Genomic DNA, 14,376 nt, shown 5'->3' with positions numbered 1-14,376 from the left:
GAAATTATAATCAAACAACAAGAATGCAGAAGGTATACAACAGTTCTTAATGCAGTGAACTAGAAAAAAAACCAAATCTGTAACAGGCCTACTGAGCCGAACTGGAAGCAACCTTCATTCAACGAAAACAAATCAAGTACACTATATAACAAAAAAAAAAAATTACACTGCTCACAGAAATGAGCAAAGAACATTTCATTGTGACAAAACATTATGGAACAGATATTTAATTGTATTATCGGTATTTTTAAGGACAACAAACAACAATGGATAACATTTATGCGATTTTAAATAAACAAATTTCAAGAAAGTATAACTATCTGAACATTAGAAGCTAACATGATATTTAACACAAGTACAAGTCACTGGATGGATGAGACATAATCCAAGTGGAATTATTTCTTTATCACTTTCAAAACCCTAAAAGTAGTTCATGATACCACGATATGAACAGAAATGGAAAAGAGAATAAATTTAGTAGTAGTATTGTTTGACAGGTATTAAAAAGATACGAAAAGAACTAATAAGCAGAAAAAATAACATTCACAAAGAATGGCCCATCAAAATCATATCATCAGCAACATTCGCTTCCTGAAATTTAAAAGCATCACTATAGAAAATAACGCAAAGCCTTAACCCTGTTTCTAAAATGCATTTATATGGAAAACTTACTTATTACCTCTAAAAATGTGATATAAATAGAAATAAATTAAAATAGGCTCACCTTCAAAGTAATTAAGCCTATTCTTGAACATAAGTTGATTTTCTCGCTATCGGATGAATTCAGCACCATGAAAAATCCGGAGGATCCTATAACAGAAACAAAGAAGAAATTTTGCAGTTTTTTTTTTTTTTTTTTTTAAAGAAAATTTGTGAGATGAGAGAATTCTCAAACATCTGAAAATACAACCATGATGAACAAAGAAAACTAGTTTAAGAAAGCAGGTAGGTTTGTAATATTGTATTATCAAAATCATCATTAAACATAGGGGAAACTGTGCAAGGACGACTAAAATGAGAAAAGAATATAACAGATAGCAATGCAACTTAAATAAAGACGTAACATCGCTGCTCGTTAACATTTTTTTAGTTAAACAAATCATTAATAATATTATCGGTGATCAAAAACATTTCATTATTTTTTAAAAATGTTTCATATATATTTCATATGAAGGTTTGGAATTATTAGTATATATTAAGCTCACCGTTATAAGATAAGGCGATCGCTGTTATGCATACCAACCTACGAAAAACCACGGCATCTTGCGACAATTCATGACATCTTACATCTATCTACAACATTTTTTTTTAAATATTTCGGAATGAACCACAAGCGATTTTATATAAATGCTTTAATGATAAATACTATTAGTGTATAAATTAAACATAACAATAACAACCTGACTCGGGAACTGCTCGTAGAAATAGTCGGAAAGACTAGGTGGTCCCCATTCGGCAATATCTTCATGTAGACTTTGCCACTTTAAAAAAAAAATTTTTTTTCGAAAACCAAATTTACCCAATCGTTCAGCATGATGAAAATGACAATCGAAATTTATAAGAAAACTTTACATACGAAAACTAGTGTTGCATTTATTATTTGTAACTTCTCCCATCCCCTAACAACACGAATCCAGAACTGAATGATGGTTCAAGCACTGCTTAAAGATTATAAAGAATTTTTCTAGTTAAAAGAAAGCCAGGTGAATTAGAGCTTCTAAAATTTACCTGACGTTCAATTTCTTCATTATGAGATAAAGACTGCCCTTTCTCTGCTTCAGCATATACCTTGTATTTTGAACACATCTTTGGAATGTACTCACTTCGGACCTTCAAAATTACTTTCTGTATAACAGATCCCATCTAAACGTACTACAGACTACAGGAATGATCCTCCAACTACATAGCCACTAACTGCGAAACTGAGCTGAAAATCTATGTTTTTTAGCAAATATTATATCTATAAAATAAGTTTGCAAACCTTTTCAGCAAACTCTTTTGCATCAAGTGCTGCACATATCATTCCAATAACTTGCCGTGGACTTCCAATGGCGTCATTTTCAACCGCAATAAAGCAAGTCCGAGGAGTTGCAAAACTTATATAAGCACCAATATACCTTGAAAAAGCCAATCTTCAGATGGATGTCAAGACAAATTCTTATCAAAAGTACATGTAAGTTTAAAAACGCATGCATATGGAGAGAGAGGAAGAGAGACATACGGCTTGCAAGCGAACAAAACCATTGCAAGGCTTTAAAGATTCTAAGAATTCATGCATGATGAATTCAAGATATCTTTGATTGCGTTAAACTAAATATAGTATCTGACTTATATCTCTTGGATGAAGAGAATAACTTACTTGTCAAAAAAACGTTCATCCTTGATTCCCTCTAAAATTCCCAAACTTGAAGCACATTCATCTTCAGCTTTCCATATGTATCGAACATTTTTCTGGAACAAAATGTAACCCAGATTCAATAACCTCAATAACTGGAAATCCTGTCATTGCCTAAAACACTGAAATTGCAAAAGAAGTGTTTCTAAAGGCAGGACAGTTCATAGCTCACGACAAATCAAAAAATTTATTGATAAAATGAGGTATATAAGACAACTACAATTACAACAGTCCAAATAACAAAATAAAAAGGGTGCGAACAAGAAAATTACGATCAGCAAACATAGCAAACTTCTCTTTCTTTCAAGGAAGAAAAACAGGAGGTAGAAACAAACCGTATCTTCATCTACGTAAGGCCTAACTGTATAGCAGTTCAAAGAAAGCGGCAGTACTGTCTTCAACAAGAATAAGTCCGCTAAATTAGCATTCGAGTACAAGAGTTTCTGCAAGTCTGCTAAGAAACCGCCAGACAAAGTCCATGGTTCAACATCCGGAATACCAACACGCCAAAAACAATCACAATCTACAATGACAATAAAATAATAATATGGTTGAAAATTTCTAAATGAATTACTATATGGAAAAAGCGACTAAAATTAATGAAAGGACGTACCAACAGGTGCAACATTCAAGTGACCACCAGCCATCCAAAGAACAAGTGCTTCTAAAATAGAAGCCATACCTTGAGCATCATAAATGTATTGAAATAGTTCCTGAACAACGCTCTGTAATAATAACACTTATATTCATGCCATAGAGGTATCTTTTCCAGTGTCTATATTTTTAAGACGATTCTACATATCAAAAAGCAAATCTACAGAGATTGTTTCTTTCGATCAAAACTAAAATTGTGAGAAATATATCGAGGTTTTGAAGTTTTACACAACATTAAGAATGCTGTGTAACAATCATTGCTCATTTCAGAACTAGTGGACGAATAAGTTTAAGGGATAAAATTGATTAAAAATTATTAATAAATATTAATTAGAATTCCAGATACACGAATGAATATTAAGTAAGAAATGTGACGGATTGTGACTTTCTCTTCAGATTTTATAAAGAAATAACGAATTCCCGGAAAAATAACAAACACGATTAGGAAGCTGCGTGATATGCTGATAAAGTCTCGTTACATCACGTAATAATTTGACAAAATCCTCACATCTCCGTTTCCATTCGTCACTCACAAATTCCTGTACCTTCTATAACTCATACAACAGAGAAATTAAAAATGTAGCATGAACCCAAATTTCAAATTGTATTCATAACGAAAACTTCATAGAGTGAATATTTGTATAACAGATACATTCCAACTAGTAAAACATGGAGTTGGATAAAAACAGAGTTCTTCAAATAGCCTTTTTTATACACCGTTACTTCGAGGCATCCAATTTTTTATAACACAAAAGGAAAAAAATACTATCAACTACACTGTAATGTCATGAGATATTGTACAAATGAATACTGGAGCAGCAAAAAATTGAACAACCTGGTCATCAATACCACTACTACTGCTTCGCCTCATCACGTAAGAGTTTTCGTGAAGCCAAGAAAACTCCTGCAGCATTTGAATGCCACGGCGACCATGCTCAAATGGTAAATAAAACATATCGACAAAGATTGCTACCTGGTCCACTGCAGTGACACTGTAACAGTTTCACGTTAGAACGACTCATATTTGTATGTTATGTTTTTAAAAAGCACCGAACAGACTATATTTAGCATGTACAAACAGTACATTTCTCAATCTAATACAGAAGAATAAAGAAATAAGACAGAGTTTGAAATACTTCGCTTCCGAATCGGAATGAAAACTGCTGTCCATACTGATATCTGACGAAACTTCCAGCATTTCCTGAACATTTCCTTTGTTTTGATATGACGATTCCAATGGCAGCTTTCTGTCATCCTAGAAACCGATCAATGACATTTACGAAACATGAACTGGAGTCGAACATGTCTTCTAAAGAGATCAAGAAATGTCAAAAAACCTTAGTAACAGACATCAGATCCATTGGCTCACTGTACTCAGAACACATTGAGTTCACGGTATGTACTACTGAAGTGTTCTAAAAATGAAACTAATGGAAGATTTAAACTAAGTCCAAAGGATGCAATTAAATTCATCAGTCGTTGAAATGAAATTTACAAAACATAAAGTTGAATATCTGTACAACTGTATCATATAATTAATTTTAACATTACAACAGTTTCTTAAATCCAGTTACATAATCACCAGTTTTTGGTGATTATATAATTGGGACTACCTCAGCGTTGAAACAAACAATTGATGTTTGATTGTCTCTACTGTCTGGGCCATTTAGTTCTCGAGCAACCAAAGAAATACAACTTGTTGATGGCTTTAATTCGTCGAGTTCATCAACTTCGGCTATTTCAACAGAAACAGATCTGAATCATTTTGGTACGATCGCGAACACTTTAAAACTGGTTTTACTGAAATAAAGTATAAGACAGCAAATCTGAGAAGCATTAACTTACGCATGAGAATTTGTTGATGACTCGGCGTTAAAGTATTCAATCCATTTCTTAATACCTTCATCTAGGGCTTTTAATGGATGATATAATCGTTTCGGCGAAGCATTTTCAACAATATGTGCTGCAACAGGAACTACATCACCTGCCTCTAATATAGCATCTGATTCCGCTTCTGAAAGGAATCAAGACAATATAAAAAAGTGGGAGGAAAAATATAACACCATTCAGTGACTTTTGAGATCCATCCTTAAGTTTTGTATGACGTTCTCACTTAAATCTTAAATCTCCAGTCCTTTGATATAAATACAAAAACGACTTCTTAACGCTCTAAAATGATTTTAAAAAGGTAAGCTGTAACAGTAGCACACAACTCACTCCTTCAGAAAAGCTTTACCTTACTAATACAATCTCCAAATGATCAAAAATAAGCATTGTGGCGATACCTTCCAAAACATCAGCATCTGCATGACAGCTATTCCATTCTGCTAATGTGTAGAACGGCAAGAAATTAGCTTCATAACGACAGTTCGGATTCAACAAAATTCCAGCGATCTCCTCTTTCAGTCGTACAGATCTGCAACACTTCACAGGAATAATTTAGACCTTAGCACAATACAGAAATATTTTTTCAGCTCTATATATACGCACCTTCCTGCAAACGGACCCAGAAAAACCCGTTTAGGATCATAATCATTGGCATGCAAATTATCCCAGACCACCGGTTTCCTTTGTAGTACAGCAGCGACACGTCGAATGTGATCGATTGTAATTTCACGGGACACCACCCGAGGTCCTGAAATATAGCTATTTAAATTATTGATCCTTTACTGAATGTAGCAAAGTCTCCGTAAAATGACACACATAGTTTTAGTATATAATGCAAAATGCACCTGTCCACAAAATATGTATATCAGCAACCAGTTTTTTACCAAGTGTAAGTAAATAGTCTGACTCCTCTAATGACGGATTCGCTCGTGACTCGCAGTACTCTACAAAAGAAATTCATCTTTGAAAGGGCATATTGTCGTTAATGCATAAGACAAGTAATAGTAACCTTCAAAAAAGTGCTCTCAGATAAATTAGGAAGATTTTAAATGACTGGCCAAGATGTGTGAAGTAAAATTTGACATACAGTAACCTGTAGGACAAAAAAAGAAATGAGGACACTTCAAAAATTCGTATAAAGCATTAGCAACAGTTAACTGAGCCATAACAATTGATGAAAATTGTTTTTTGTCGGCATCATTCAATGCCATATCAATATCATCGAACAGCAGTGCAAATGCATCACATCCTAAACAGCGTACCTAGAAAAGGGCACCATAAGAGAAAGTTAGCTGGTTGAACAGGGAATACAACGATACTGCTTTACCACAAAACAATACATTTTACCAGTCTTTCTAGTTACTGGAAATTAGTCCTTACATCATAAAACCGCAATCAGATGCAACCAACCTGCTCAGATTTATCATGCAGAGCTTTAATTTCTTTTTCGCTTGAATAAATAATATCAATTCCAGGAGAGAGTGCATATACGAATGTAACATTTTCCATCTTTGCCGTCTGGATCAGAGATTGTAATAACTCTGTAAATGAATAAGCTCGGTATTCTCACCCTAAATCTTTTCCTTGTTATGAGGAAGAAAAGTCACCAACCTACTTCATCGGAATTGTACAATTGCCTCCAGTCAGCTCTATGCTTTAGATCGTCTTTTGGTGCGTAAATGTAAGTGTTCATCCCGAGATGTTTCATTCTGGCGAATAAGTCTTTCCGTTGATCTGCTGTCCATGGTCGTCCATAAAATCCTGTTTTCAGATTGTCTTTTTTTTTTTACTAGACCCAAACACAAAATACAGATAAAGAAACCAAAATGTAGTGCTGTATACATCTAAAATTTTAACTTTTTCCATACCTTCAACAATACCACATAAGAACTGTGCTGCACGACGTTCTTTTTCAGCTTTTGTTTTAGAGCGCGTCTGCATAGTGTAGTATGCAGAGCATCCAATCTAACGCACAGACCAACACCTCCGATATTCTGAAATTATTTACATACATAAGATGTAGCTCATTTTATAACATACTAATTATAAAATTACACTTACCATAATTCTTGTGATATACAGCACATCAGCATTACATAACAATGTTTGAGAAACTACACGACAGTAAAAGTCAATTGTCACCTATACAGAAACCAAAAAATATCGACCAGACCAAAATCAGAAGTATGAAACACTCTAGTTCGATATTTTCTATTCCGCAATAAAATCCCTAACTGATTCTCTCAATAAAAGCAACCTGTGCTATCAGAACAAGAAAAATAATAAATAAAATCGTGCACAGATACAAAGATACTGAGACTTACTAAAGAATAACATGATGTGATGCTAATCTAAATTTAATATCAAATTTCAGTACGCTGTAATGGACTTCTAAACATAACTGGGATATTTCATTGTTTGTTACACTGAAAAGAGATAAGCCATTTCTTTCACTCTCTGTGTCCCTCTTACCAAAGATTTGACACTTAAAAAAATTCAAAATGTCAGAAAGTTACTTAAACGTAACTTACGCGCACATATACGTTATATGAACAACAGCAATAGCCCATACTAAGTTGGCGAATCGTGTCCGAGCCCATGTCTGATAAGTGACATCAGTGAATCTATTTTTTAATGTGTGACTACACTGTTACCGTTACTTTATTCGTATTATTTTATTGCAGTAGTATCAACGTTCGATAAATTATGATGATAATATGTCTATACTCGCTTTCTTAATAATTTTGTCAGACATTGCTCTGCTCAATACATTTTTATCCAGTTCTGCCATTCCATACATTCGGTACTAACCATCTCACTGTCTTTTTTTCACTATCTAGAAAAGGGCTTCAAGTTTACATTCTTTCTTTTTGTCAGTTTGATCTTTCTTTCAATAGCCAAAATATACTCTTTATGTACTTTTTGGGCTATATTGTTCATCTGCACATAGCAGATTTTATAGGCCTACAAAAAGCCTTATAGTTTACATATCTTAAGTAAAACCTTGATGCACAGTTGCAGTATTCTGTGAAGGCTTTTTGCGGAAGTTTTATTTTCCAAAAAATCACTGATGTTTCCTTGTAACCCTAAGCTGTATATATCACAAGGAAAAATTTAAACAGCATCATCAGGATTATTTCGCTCTGTGCAAATTTGTTTAAGTGGATATGAGTGAGTGAATTTCACAGCTATATCTCAGCTGTATCTCATTGACAACCAAAATTTCAGGATTATGGAGTTGTCTGAGGCAATAGAACGGTCTCGTGTAGATAATGTATTCTTACGAAAAGGTCCTCGACAACCACAGCCAGGTTCACTGGCCCTCATTGGTCATCATATGATTTTTTCACCGTCTTCGAGTTCAACAAATTCTCCAAGTGGGAAGGAACATAGCAGTGAACTTTGGGTATCTTTAAATGATTTAGTAACAGAATAACAATTTTATGTACTATTAATGAACGACTCATTTTATAGATTTTAAGTCAGATTGTGTTTAATATCAATAGTTAAAGTTTACTTGTATATCAAAGTCAACAATTACGGTTTCCTATATTTGCTACTCACTTGTTTATTAAGGCCTTTAACTTGAGATGTTGAGCCTGGAAGCAGGCCTGCAGCATAATCTGAAGTTTGATTTGGATTACCGAATGTGTTCTTAATTAGTAGTAATAATGGTGACAGTAATTATGTATTTAGTTCCGTAAGGTGCACAAGACTTTTCTAGAACTCGTCTTTGGATCGAAACTTTTTTTTTTGACAAATTATTAGCTGTTGAATTGGTGTTACAAAAATTATACAGGAATGATGAAAGAAAGGCAATGGTTTCAGCTTCTCCATCGTGCAGTGGATCGTGTCATTGTGGAGCCAATTGTTAAAGACAGCTTTAATCGTAGTGGAAAGCTGATTTTAAAATGCAAGAACTTCATGATCTGCATTTTTGAAATCGATGATTTGGATGATTGCCTCGCCGTTGCACGTTCTATAGAAAAATTATCTAATTTAAGCAAGTTATTTATTATTATTGTTATTATTACTAATTGTTCTTTTTAATCATTATTATTGTTAGTATTAATTGTTACTAATAATAATAATTATTATTATTATTACCATTATTATTTATTGTTAATCATTATTATTATCAATTGTTATTACTAATTATTATTATTATCATAAAAAAATTTATTTGTCTACTATTTGTTTATTATTTAAAACTTGTTTGTTATTACTTATCACGTATTATTTTTTATTCATTATTTTTGTTATTATCACTACTGTTACTTTTTTGTTAATTGCTTATTCAGTCTGAAATACCAGAAAAATACGTAATAGATGGATTTCAAAAAATGGTATGCAGCTATATCAAAAAGCGTCGTTGGTAAATATATACAGTTTCTGATGCTGAATTGTGCTGTTCTAGAGGATAAAAAAGGTAATAAACGAATTTTTGCTTTTCAGAGGGTATACAGCATGACTACCCATTTTATTACCGATGTCCTTTTACTGTGCTGGATAATGGGTGGACTGCTTTTGATGCTGAACAAGAATATGCGAAGTTAATGATACGGTGTAAAGATGGATGGCGTATAAGTGCTGTCAACAAAGGATTTCGAGTATGATGTTGTTTCTATTGCATATGATTATCAGCTTTCATCACTGTGGGTAAAATGATAATGTTTGCTGCATCTGTTCTGATGCGTTGTGCTTTCTTAATTTCTTTATGGGTGCAACTGGGAGGGTGCAGTATGTGAAGACCTTTAGACCACTAATTCAATGAAAATATTTGGAAACCCTAAGTAATAAAGTATAATACACTTTTCATCGTAGGTAACGAGTAGAAGAGAGTTTTATTCTGGTTTTTTTTTTTTTTTTTTCACTACCAATAAAAAACCAAAAAATATATTCTTTTAAATAGGTGTGTAATACGTATCCTGAAATGGTAATTGTACCAAAAGGTATTGGAGATGATTATCTTAGAATATCTGCTACATTTCGAGATGGTGGACGTTTTCCAATATTAAGTTTCTATCATGGCGAAACAAAGGTTTGCTGCGGTATTTGTTAGTTTCACAGTAATTATTAAAAACCATTTGCTATTCATGACTGATAGTTAAATGTTTTTTTTTAAAACAACTGTGATTTTTATATCTTGCAGTCTTGTCTTATCCGTTGCGGACAACCGCTAGTTGGCCCTACAAATCGGCGATGTAAAGAAGATGAGACAATCCTAAACTCTTTGTTGTCTTCGACAAGCAAGGGAGTTATTGTTGACACACGTACGAAAGCTGTTGCGCAAAACGCTAAAAATAAAGGTACATGCAGTGCCAAATTTCGTTTAACTTTATCTTTGTTGACCGATGTGCAAAACGTAATGTTGCCATCACAGAATGAAGCTTTGCTATATATTTAGACAAAGAAAGTGGTAAGGAAGTTATAAAATATAATCCTATAGATTTTTTCCAAACAAGGTTGGTTATGATCGTGAATATTTCGAAATTTAACTGAAGAAAGTCTTATACGCATGAAGCTTTTGCGGCACTTATAATAGTTTTTCGAGCTATGGAGTCGGTCAATGTGAAGTTGCTGTTTATTTTCATAATCTTTTCGTTGCGTTTTCAGAAAAAGGAAAAGATTTTTGAAGCTGGAGAAATAAATGCTTTGAAATGACTCTGAATCACTAGGAATAAGATGCTCATTTGATGTAAATATGTTGTGGTTTGGAATATTTGTTTTTGGAAGTGCCTACTTTTTCTTAGTTAAAGGTGGTGGATGTGAGTCGCAAATGTTTTATTCACAGTGGAAATACATATATGGTAGCACTCCACGGATTAGAGAAATTCATGATGCGCTAGTCAAATTAGTTGAATGTGAGTTTTCTAATTCCTCTCGGTTGTATTGTAATGATCTCTCTGTTTCGAAACATCAAGCATAGCATTCCAGATGTATCAGTTTTGTAGTTCAGCATAGTTCTCCTGCTGTTTTGCATAATCGTTTTTTTTTTTTTTCAAACTTTCAAGAAATATATAATTCTGTTCTTTAGGGATGGTCAGCTTTTGTTAGCTTTTGATGTTTGATAGTATTGCATTCTATATGTTCTAGTATTCCTATTTTAGTATCCTCACATTTTATATGCAATAAGTTATTCAGATCCAATTCTGTGGTAGGAAAGAAAACAAAAAAAAAAAATTGCTAAAACTGCTTGTGCATTTGGTTTTAAATAACATTCTCTTTTCTCTTCCAACCGTTGACCTTGTTCCAGTGTGTACGGAAACGAATATCAGTATTGATCGTTGGATATCTCGTCTTGGTTCTTGTGGCTGGCTTCAGTTTGTTTCTGACATGCTAACCTGTGCAGCAACAGTAGCGCAATGTATTCATTGTGAAGGCAGTGCAGGTTTCTTCTTTTGTTTCCTTATCTATTTATTTAATCAACTACAACAAATATATTGTTACCAGAAATTAATAGGGTGTTTAACTAAAATTGTGGATTGATATTCACATATTTATTCGTGAATTAAGCCAATTACTGTGCAAGAATCATGCACATATTTTTCGGCTACTCAAGTTGAAATATCTCACTTTCACTGCTTGTGAGTTTAGTAAAGAACTCGTATAACATCCGTTCTACTTCTATTCCGTCCAAGATTTTCAAGGTGATTTATTACCGTCTTTTAAGCTTTCTGAAATCACTTCCAGGAGCGAATTTAGTGGAATTGTTTACTACTTTATGTTTCAACTTTCAGTGAGTTGACAACTTATCTGTAAAACGCCTAACTGTAGCAAACTTCTTGAAGTATTTTGTTTTTAACAAACTGAACGATTTAATTTATTTGGTTATTAGATACATTATTACTTTTTATAAGAATGTAAAATAGTAGGGTATGCGTACTGTTTTTGTTTAGATTTAGTATTGTTGCATGCTGGATATTTTTTAAATGACTGTTTTAGATCTGATATAGAATGTATTGTTCGCAACATAGATAATAGAGTTCAAGCCTTCCGGATTTCGTTATGCGATTTTCTGTTTTTTTTTTTTTCTTTTTTGAGAAGAGTGGAAGACTTGATTGATCTCTGTTTGTGCAAATTGTAAGTCTGACTCAATAACATTAGTAGCTCTGGGCTTGTTAATTACATAGCTAGTTTAGCAATTAATGGTCTGTAGCAATACATTATTATGTCATCATTGCATTTAGATGTTATCTAAGAATAACAGCAAGAAGAAATGATCATATAATTTCCGGTCATAGAATTTGTTGATCTTCAGTTTGAATTTTCGCTTCTGTTTTAATAAATTATGCGCAAAGCAAGTTGTTTCAGAAGTTCCTGTAGTGGTGCATGGTGCAGAAGGAACTGATTCAACTCTTTTGATAACATCATTGGCACAGCTTCTACTGGATTCTGATTCCCGTACTATTCGAGGGTGAGTCAAATTGTCTCTTGATGTTAATTTGGAAGTCGTTTTTGTGAAGTTTGTTTGGATACATGTTATTTCCAGGTTTGAATCTTTGATTGAGCGAGAATGGATATGTGCTGGGCATCCTTTCTCCTATCGATGCGCTCATTCTGCATTTGCTACCGGTGGTATCACGGGGCCGCATGAATCTCCCATGTTTCTTTGCTTTTTGGATTGTGTTTGGCAGGTTAGTCATTTTAGAAGTTGTGATTCAGCTACAAATTTTTACTAATGCTTTATTATTTAAAGGTATACCAGCAGTTTCCGTGTTCTTTTGAATTTACCGAAGAGTTCCTCATATTTCTGTTTGAACATGCTTATGCTTCCGAGTTTGGGTCGTTCCTCGGTAATTTTCAAGTCTTATTTAATCTAGCTAATAAAATGGGTTGATGTAATATCATACTGCTTCTTTGATTTACCTAAAGTAGATAAACTGGATTTTATTCATAGTGGTACTCCAGGGTAATTTTGTAGCTGAGTGAAGAAATTTAATGACAAAAATGAGTATATATATATATATATATATATATATAATGAGCTATTCCTTATTGATCAATCGAATTTCTTCGTTTTGTTGAATGCTATTTGCTTTTTTAACCCATTTTTTTTTTATGTAGGGAACAATGAGAAAGAAAAGGCACGATTTGAAGTTAAAACACGAACAGTGTCGCTTTGGTCATATGTGAATAATCCAGAAATATTGTGTACCTACGTGAACGCTTTATATGAACCTAATCCGGCTGTCCTGTGGCCCTGCGTTGCTCCACAAAGCATAGTAAGCCTTGTTGTATTTCATCTGTCTCGTCTGATTTGCGAAGTCATTTCCAAGTTCTCAGGCATTTTGGGAACGCTTGTTTTTGCGATGGATTCGTGATTGGAAGCAAATGGATGGTATAAAGCAGACAGTGATGCAATGGAAAGTACGTGAAAAGGAATTGCAGTCAAAAGTGCTGACATTGCGCAGGTTTTGTTCATTGTCTTTTTTTCTTTTCTACTGTGTCACATTTTGAGATGCTGACTTTTTATGTTGTTTAAATTTAATTCCTCCAGACTCTGACAATTTCTGTAAATTAGACTTTTTTCAGACAACTTTTAGAACTGTCGAAGGACATACAACTCACTAGCGCAGTCCACTGATGTATTTGCCCCTTCATGTTATTACATCGTTATGTAATTATGAACATTCGAGTGAAAAACATGCATTTGTTTTTAACAGGAGTAAACGCTCTGAAATAACAGCAGTAAAACTTAGCTACCTTCAAACTGATCTACAAGCAGTGATTTACAAACCTGCAAGCATCTGCTTCTGCTTCATTATTTTTGTTGTTTTATTAACTTCTGAGTTACACCAATCTTTGCTTTGATTCCTGCACGTCTAAAGATTCTGTTACCAGGTCTCGGATTTTTGAAGATAATTGCTAAGCTACTTCAGCGATTCTATTCTTATAAATGCAAACCGTTGAACTTAGCTATAGCCTCTTTCTTGAACTTCATAACTGATGTTTCAGAATTATAACTTACTGGTAGAAGTGGTAATAGTTGAAGTTTGCAGCTAGTTTATCGCTCATTGCTTTTTCTTATTTCATTCTTTAAGAAGCTTCTAAAACGTTGTATGGAAATGACCTTTAAACATTTTCTTGATCTCACTCTGTGCTTTGTTTTTTATATATTTTTGGATTGTTCATGGTGGATATGAACGAAGTAGCAGGTTTGGAAGGCCTCAGGCGAATAATAAACTCAACACGGTTGTTTTGAGGAAATATTTCCGTGCCTTTTAACAATCGTGTAATTGGACATTCAAAATGTTCTCGAGATGCTTCGTTCGTATTAGCTTAGGTTGTTTTCATTGAATGTTTATTCGTGACACATATAAATATTGCTTTGAATTATAGTTGTTTAGATTTTATATTGTTTAAGTAATTTGTTTTATGATGACTACATATATTCCTGTAAATTACAAGTGGTGTTTCTGTACACTGCAGTTTTAGCG

The 14,376-nt window shown here is 33.5% G+C and overlaps 2 protein-coding genes across 4 annotated transcripts; one reads left to right on the top strand and one right to left on the bottom strand.

Moving 5' to 3' along the window:
* Positions 1-543: 543 nt before the first annotated feature.
* On the bottom strand, positions 544-6,877 carry Bma-oga-1 (Uncharacterized protein; the record flags this gene model as incomplete). Of its 2 annotated transcripts, XM_043073473.1 has the most annotated exons (22): positions 544-591; positions 725-810; positions 1,206-1,293; positions 1,401-1,481; positions 1,729-1,830; positions 1,982-2,117; positions 2,360-2,451; positions 2,731-2,918; positions 3,009-3,120; positions 3,487-3,597; positions 3,885-4,041; positions 4,186-4,304; positions 4,387-4,464; positions 4,663-4,804; positions 4,895-5,063; positions 5,335-5,465; positions 5,540-5,684; positions 5,782-5,880; positions 6,030-6,198; positions 6,347-6,477; positions 6,548-6,697; positions 6,805-6,877. In XM_043073473.1, the coding sequence occupies 22 exons, from the start codon at positions 6,875-6,877 to the stop codon at positions 544-546; spliced, it is 2,607 nt and encodes an 868-aa protein (XP_042929407.1). The 2 variants fall into 2 exon arrangements, with proteins under 2 accessions (XP_042929407.1, XP_042929408.1); XM_043073474.1 differs by lacking the exon at positions 4,387-4,464.
* Positions 6,878-8,168: 1,291 nt separating this feature from the next.
* On the top strand, positions 8,169-13,523 carry Bma-mtm-9 (Uncharacterized protein; the record flags this gene model as incomplete). 2 transcript variants are annotated; one of them, XM_043073472.1, is made up of 13 exons in its annotated part: positions 8,169-8,342; positions 8,765-8,939; positions 9,392-9,546; positions 9,849-9,977; positions 10,089-10,245; positions 10,696-10,800; positions 11,193-11,327; positions 12,251-12,353; positions 12,429-12,573; positions 12,636-12,732; positions 13,004-13,161; positions 13,223-13,350; positions 13,472-13,523. In XM_043073472.1, the coding sequence occupies 13 exons, from the start codon at positions 8,169-8,171 to the stop codon at positions 13,521-13,523; spliced, it is 1,713 nt and encodes a 570-aa protein (XP_042929406.1). The 2 variants fall into 2 exon arrangements, with proteins under 2 accessions (XP_042929406.1, XP_001899579.2); XM_001899544.2 differs by lacking the exons at positions 8,169-8,342; positions 8,765-8,939 and having other exon boundaries at positions 9,493-9,546.
* Between the last annotated feature and the right edge of the window lie 853 nt (positions 13,524-14,376).

The sequence above is a fragment of the Brugia malayi genome (genome assembly GCF_000002995.4).
Source record: "Brugia malayi strain FR3 genome assembly, contig: Bm_v4_ChrX_scaffold_001, whole genome shotgun sequence".
Classification (NCBI taxonomy): domain Eukaryota; kingdom Metazoa; phylum Nematoda; class Chromadorea; order Rhabditida; family Onchocercidae; genus Brugia; species Brugia malayi.
This window is presented reverse-complemented; position numbering and strand designations above follow the sequence as displayed.